General features: G+C 29.4%; 1 protein-coding gene across 1 annotated transcript; it reads left to right on the forward strand.

Moving 5' to 3' along the window:
* Positions 1–2,920: 2,920 nt before the first annotated feature.
* On the forward strand, positions 2,921–5,733 carry LOAG_18592 (hypothetical protein). The gene is made up of 5 exons (XM_020451253.1): positions 2,921–3,533; positions 4,045–4,104; positions 4,554–4,703; positions 5,102–5,307; positions 5,392–5,733. The coding sequence occupies exons 3-5, from the start codon at positions 4,559–4,561 to the stop codon at positions 5,698–5,700; spliced, it is 660 nt and encodes a 219-aa protein (XP_020304977.1). The 5' UTR covers positions 2,921–3,533; positions 4,045–4,104; positions 4,554–4,558; the 3' UTR covers positions 5,701–5,733.
* Positions 5,734–7,783: the final 2,050 nt, after the last annotated feature.

Raw genomic sequence — 7,783 nt, forward strand, 5'->3', positions numbered from 1 at the left:
CCTTTGGCATTGTCCATTGTGTAAATACTGAGACGTTTTTGTTTTAAGCCTGTCCATTGTTAGCTTATATCCTCTTCATTGCTTTAATTTTACTTACAAGATTTCGTCACTCCGTTTGTTGGATATTGTGGAAATTTTGTTTAAACGTAGCTTTAATTTCGGTAATCCGGCAGGAAATTTGCATTATGATTTTCGAAGTTTTTCCGACAAATGAGGGTAGGAAAACAAAAGTGAAGTAAACAAAGATCCATTTTACTTTCGTTTATTCTTTGCATTCAAGATTAATATTACTGCTGCTTTTTCGTTCTGCAAAGAAACTTTACATGACTTCATCCAATTAAATATAAGAGAAGGCTCAAATTTCTTACTATAAAGTAAAAAATATCACAAGTCCATTACAAATTAAAACTCGAAAATATATTTTCGAAAATAGTTGGAAGATTTTCAATTTGCATCCACTTCATTTTCCAAGTTATAATTTCTATTTTTATGAATCCAGTCAAATCAATACAATGATCGACTATCTCCCAAAAAAGCTTTGCCACATTTTAATTTGTTACGCTGCAAAAGATCTTGGGCTCAGATCGCGTTTCTATTCTCGAACGTCACCATGGATTATTTTCCCGGACTACCAACAATTAGAACTCTTCATTGTTTCTGTTCTAGGTAGTTTTGGAAAGTCTTTCAATCCTTAAAACTCAAGTGAAGTACTGAAATTTCCACATTGTTGAAACATATCCAGGATGTACTGATATTAAAAATGATTGAGTTACCTGTTGGCAGCACTTCATTAGTCTCAGAATTGAAGATCGCTTCCACCATTTTCGCAAATTTTCATAGAGCCTATTTATCGTTATTTCATTCATTATTATATCTTTTAATTTTTTAGCCCTATTTTTGCTAAACAATTCTCCTCCCATACTCAGTATTTCATTCCATGTGAATCTGAATTAACGCTTAATTGTGACATTTCATCGATTTATTTGTGATAACCTGTGAAATTTACATTAACAGAATTAACATAATGCTGAGAGATGAATAACACAGCGATTGTAATCATTAAAGATATGATATGCACAATAGAAAATAATGTTACATTAAATCAAGTTCACGGATAAGGAGTAACTTTTTATGACATTTTTCTATCGAAATTCGAAAAAGCTTTTTGATCAAGGAAGAAGATATATATATGTCAGAAATGCCAGTTTTTGTCCAAAGTACCGATTTCAGATTGTACTTCTAGCAAAAAGTGAAATTTGATCAATTTTACAAGCAATTATCCCTCCAAATATTTTTTTTTTGCATCCTTTCTACTCTCAAATTTCTGCAGTGCTCATTAGCAAGTTCGTACCTCCGTCATTCCAGCCCATCATTTCCGTGACAAATTTTTGTTGTAATTAAAGACTATCATCCTTTCTCTTTTTATCGACATTTTATCTCCAGGAAGTGAATCTTTTGGCAACTTCTAGCGGACAATTCACCCTGATACTTCATTGGCTTCTGCGTAAGTAGTCACAAGTTATAATTAGCGCAGCAGAAATTTAAAAAGCAAAAACACAAAAGTACTATCACTATAATATGAGTTGATTGCCATGTTGCTGAAGTCATCTTTCGATTGGGTGGCATGTTTATGTCGCATCTATCACAGTTGCAGAAGTTTCAGGCATATCTACCAAATTAAGTACCATTGAATCAATTAGAATGATTCTATAGAGGAATCAATATTATCTTCATTTAACTGTCGTATTGCTATTCGTACAAAAGTTCGAAATGTTCTGATTGAGCATTACTGAGATAGCAAAAACATCGATATTATTCAAATTATGTGTTTTGAATGTCGAATAAGATAAATTAAACAAAGCAGATGAAAATTCAGATTCTTACCAGCAAAAAATTTCTTTTAAATTAGTAAAATCCCACGCCAAAAGTTTACTTTAATGAATTAATTAGTTAATCTGATTCTATTCTTGTATTTTCATTTCTCTTCCCGATGAATGTTTGCCATTTTTGCTTTTCGCTTACCAACGCATTCATTTGTTTTGCTAATTTATTGCAAAAAAAAAAAAACAATTTGGTAAAAGTGCATTCCTGGACATGATAAGCAAATCCAGGCTTAATTTACTTGCTTGAAATCTATTAATTCATTAAAACAAACTTCTGGCATCAAAGATTTTGAAGGAAAACATGTACCAAACTTTTACTTACTTATAATAGAATTTAACAATTTGAATCCCTTGAATTTCTTTTATTGCAGGTTGCTTTGAAAGCATTTAATTTCATGAAATGCATTAATTTAATAGGAAAAAAAGAGCACAGATTGATAAAATGATGCAAAAACATTGGTTTCTCTCGATGTCTCTTATTCCATTATTATTTCAGTTTGCTGTAATATGTGAAGTAATATCAACAATTTTTTGTTTACTATTTAAGAAATTCAAAGCAGCAAGTTGTGATGTATGCACTCCTAAAGTAATGACAAACATTTTGTTTTCTTTTTCTATTGAAATCGAAATAAGGGATTTGAGGTGCAAACTAAACAAAGTGATGTTTTGAAAATTCTGGTAGTTTTTGAATTTAAAATTAATAAAGTGAAAAAAAAGTAGCAGTTTTCCACCATGATTTTGCACCCGAAAAACGGATGAAAAGAAAGTTGGAGATTAGAAAGAATTGGAAAAAGTATTTGATCTCTTTCATCAACTTGAATCATTTTTTAAACAGTTCAGCTGAATGACCAATGCTGACATCATTGTGAATTAATTTATTCCTAATTTTATCTTTCCATTAAGTTTATTCTTTTATTTACACTTCAATCTTTCTTTCTAGCTTCTGCTAAAAATTGATTTGTTTTATTTGTAATAAAGATATGTCACCATGACCTACAGTTATTCTTGGAGGATTTAAATAAGTTACGATAATTTCAGGCAATCAAATGTTAACAAAGCTATTTTCAGCTTTTAAAAGTTTGCTTTGGCGCAAATTATAATGGTGAATTAAGGGTGGAGAAAGAGAACGGATAACAGCTTGATTCAAAAGAATGACTTTGTTGTTCAGTGGTGATGGAATTCGGAACTGTGCTAACTTATTAATTTTATTTATTTATCGAATTTATTTATTATTATAAGAAGTCACGAAACGATCAGCAACACAGGGATTTCATAAATTCTTATAAAAATTCAATTATATATGATGATACCTTTCAAGGATAGGGTAACGTTACTGACAAATAAAAAAGCCTTTCAAGAGTTATTTACAATCATCGAAATAATAATAACACTGTAGTTCTCACTGATCTTTTCGTGAAAGACCTGAATTTTTGCTAGAAAGAAGATTTTCAGCAGTTAACAATCAATGGGAAGTATAGACTGGAAGATCTGCCAGCATTGTTGAGTCGAGAGTTGTCGATGGCGAAATAGATGAGAGGCAGAAGTATTACCAACAAATGAAGCTTGATTTAAACTTTGCCTTATATTATGATGAAGTATTCATCAGCAACAATTTAAGGAATAATTGATCACAGGATTTTACCCACAAATGTAACGCATAATCATTCGATTTTTACTATTCTTTTTTAATCTTCTTAATGATTTCAGTGATTTTGAATTTGTTATCATGTGAATCGTCGCAGTGATTACGATGCAGCAACAGTAATCAGACAGATAGTAAAGTTTAGATATGGCCTTATCAGGGATTTTCATTGAACGATATAAAATAGCCCTGAAGTTTTTTGCTTCTTCCTGAATTCAAGCTGCTTCAACGAATATAAATGCTCAGATAGAATCTCAGTTGCACAATCCCTAGTTTTTTTTTTTTTTCATAAACTTATTTTTCAATTGGATTCAAATATACCACTGTGAATGACTAAGTGTTTTTACAATGATATTACCGATTGCAAATGAGTTCAGTTTTTTAAACATCTGATCACCATTTTAGTACCATTGCAAAAAGAACAAAAGTCTTTGTATTGATATTTTCGAATTCTTCAACAATCTGTTTTACAAAGTTTTTGTTAAATTCATCAAATTAATATTTTGCTCAAACATTTAGTCACACAAGCATGTGGAAGAATTCTCAGTACGAGAGTTATCCGCTAATTCGAATTAATCAGTAAGTAAAATTAAATTTATACATTTAATTTAAATTTCAATTAATGCCTAACATAATATGTATTGATGAATGGGAATGACGAAGGGATTTGGTGTGAAAAAAATTAGTTAATAGAAATTAGCGACAACGGGTTGGCTTCTATGGTTGCGAAACATTGTTTTGCTGCAAAAATAACGAAGTACTTAAAATTCAAATTCTGATCAATGAATGCAGTTTAGTGGATATTTTTGCAGAATTTAGTATATGAACAAAAAACAATTACTTATCCAGCTTACATTTAATTTGGATTTTTTATAAAATGATTCCGTGTATTTCGAAAATGCATATTTATTTCAAGTATCAGCAATATGAAATCAACTGGATGATATATTTAAATCTATTGGAATCGATTTAAGGTTTGCAATTTCAAGTTCATTTCTCTTGAATGATCCTTCCTCTTTTTAACTTAGATAAAATGAAGTCTGAACTCTTGACACGCAAGAATCAAGCTTCAATCAATTTTGGTTTTGCAACTGCTCTTTCATCCACATATCAAATGGTCTCTAATGCAAAACATTCTGAAGAGGATGCAAATATGATCGAAAATTACATTTGTAAAGGTACTGATATATCTATATCTGGTTTAACTTGGGATTTGTAAGTTAAAATTTTAAAGAACTGGAAAAAGCCACTTAAGTGATGTCAATTCGATTTTAGTATCACTCCAAACATGCCATTATAAGCTTTCAATCAGAGACAAAGTATGAGTCTGCAAATAAAATTTTAGCCTTATGGAGATCAAAAAGTCATTCAGTAGTATTTACTTTTTCTACTCTTTGACCTCTTTACTGTCTGCCATTCACTCATTCATTCATTTCTTACCTTCAATTTCCCCGTGTTTAAATTTTACTTTTAAATTATCCAATTCATACTGTTTCTATATGATAACAATTACTGATAGCACATCCTGCTTAGAGCAAATGTTTAATCAAATACTTTTTTAAAGTAATTTTTCCAGATGACAAAATAATTCGTGGCGCATTTCTTATTCAAACAGTAAATACTGTGCCTTTGATTTATGAAGGACCAGCTGGTCGTGAGGCCGATACATACATTCAAAGTTTATCTATCGAACATTTTGAACTTATACGAAAATTTGTGGAAAAAAATGACCCAACAGAAATGGAAGATTTTTTATGGATCCAAGATAATGCTACGTCCAAAGTAATCGTGTTTAGATGTAATGTAATGCATAGTCTTGATAAAATGTATTTAAATCTATTTGTTAATCAATTTCTTCAATTTCAGATAACAATTCTAAGTATGGAAAATTTTCGGAAAAATATGAAAGCATTTCCATCAACAAAACATGTCAGATGGCGTGACATATCTCTAAATGAAATAAATGTTTGTCAATATGATACACCCACAATATCGATCAGTTATTGGACCCGAATAATTCATTGTATCTATCAAAATAAGCATTTTTTTTGGTTATCACTTTGGGTGATAATGCTTCTATCACTAATAGTGATAGTTATTTTTTGTATCATCCATTCATCCTCCTTTAAAGCTAGTCTTACTAACGTTTACTTCAATTCCCCTCAAAAATATTGAACTTTATCCGACATATTGGGTCCTATTTCGAGCTTTAACTGTATTCAGATTTCCTTTTGATCATTAAACAAGGATTTTAAGAATACTCAACAAGGCGATCCTAGCCTGCTACTTGGAAATTCATTAAAAACTTATAATGTGCTATAATTTCTCAGTAAGTTATTGCAGATACTTCTTACGAATTTCCGTAAAATTATTTTATAATTTGTTTTGTAAATTATTAGTGAGGAAAATTAAACAATTTTGAAGTGAAATTCCATCGCTTTTCCTTTTAACAAACATTCAAAATTTAACGAATTATTTCCGTAAAATTTGAAAGCGGCAAAAGGAAAAGAAAAATCAGTCATAATTAAATTAAACATTCCAAATAATCGCATTTAATTTATATTATTCATCGCCCATTTCGCCTTTTTACATTACGCCTTTAAATATTTTCTCATCCCCCTCTCCTTCTCTTTATATTTAGAATTTCACAGTGGAATCAAAAATGTTTCTAAATAATTCATTCTAGTAATTAATTACGCATTTTGTTTCAAATTTTCATCCCACGCAATATTCCTATTTCAGATACATTTATTATATTTTATATTTCATTTCGCATCATTTCGTTTTATTATGTAAATAAAAAATTATGAATAATAATGATAGTAATCCGTCGCAGTGATATTTTGTTGCAAATATATTATTAATACTTATAAAAAAGTATACTGGATATCCTAGTTTGTGACGATGAAATGTGAATAAAACTTCACTCTCTTTGTAGAATTGAAAAATTATAGCATGAGGATATTTTAAATACATTCATTTAAACAGGTGAACAAAAAATGTCAAAGAGTCAAAGAGAGAAAGTTGACAGCAATTTTTTTTGATAGCAAAAAAAAAACGAGCAAGCAGTGAGAGATGGAATTTCAAAAAACAACAACAAAATGACCTTTGATATGTTTATATTTTCATGAATATTTTTTAGTATATGGATATGTATGAATGAAACTTGCAATCATGATATTAGCAAAGTTTTTGATAATTTCGAATATGGCTATTATTGCTTTTGAAAATAAAGATCCACATAATAAATTAAAGTAATTAGTTATACGATGATTGAATATTAGCAGTTAAAAATATACAATGTATCCTGTCATTCGATCGTAAATACTTTGCGGCAAAGTTTGAAATTATAAATGATTACATGGTTGGAAAGAAAGTGAAGCAATAATATTTTGTTCAAAACATTTGACAAGTGAAAAATATTGTAATTATCTAAAAAAAAGAAAAAGAAAAGTTATTTTGACTGTTGTGATTATTTTAGGTTTTTTTAAATGTTTACTCATTACTTGATAAATTCAAAAAACTTATTGAAAATTTCTATTGCAATATTTAAATTTTATCTTTTCATTTCTGTAACGCATTGATTGATCTTTCGCTGTTTTTTCATATCTTTAGAAATTTTTATCAACTTTTCCTGTGAAATGAATACTGATGACAAATACCAAACATAAGTAAAAGATAGACGTATTGTCAAATAAAGCATGATATCCCAGCAAGAATAAGTGTCAAATGTAAAGGTAATGAATGAACGATTTCCAGAGAAATTTCATTCTCACAGGATTGCTTAACAAACGAAATTATTGCATGAATTCCATGGCTCATCTCATCGTCACATTTCCATCAGTTGACCATTGCAAATCTGAAGTTTATAAGATTCGTCTTCTGCAGTAAATTCGTAAGTTTCAATTACGTAGCGTGCAACGGTTTTTTTTAAATCTCATTTATCTTGAATTATCTTATCATATCATTAACAAAATTTAAGCAAAGTTGAAATTTTTAGATTTCAGTCAAAAAATTTGAAATTTTATGAAAAATTTAGAAGGAAAATTAAAATCCTTATTTTTTTTAGATACAACTTTATTTCTTATGAAATTTACATGAATGATGACAATTTGTTGTATTCAGCAATGAACTTATAGCGGCTTTCAAAAGGAAAGAATGCTTTTTCAAACATATTCTTGTCTCTGACAATATAACAATTGAAAAAAAAGAAAGAGAGAAAGTTGCTTGTTATTAACTGATTTCCAGTACCAGAGAG

The sequence above is a fragment of the Loa loa genome (genome assembly GCF_000183805.2).
Source record: "Loa loa unplaced genomic scaffold supercont3.387, whole genome shotgun sequence".
Classification (NCBI taxonomy): domain Eukaryota; kingdom Metazoa; phylum Nematoda; class Chromadorea; order Rhabditida; family Onchocercidae; genus Loa; species Loa loa.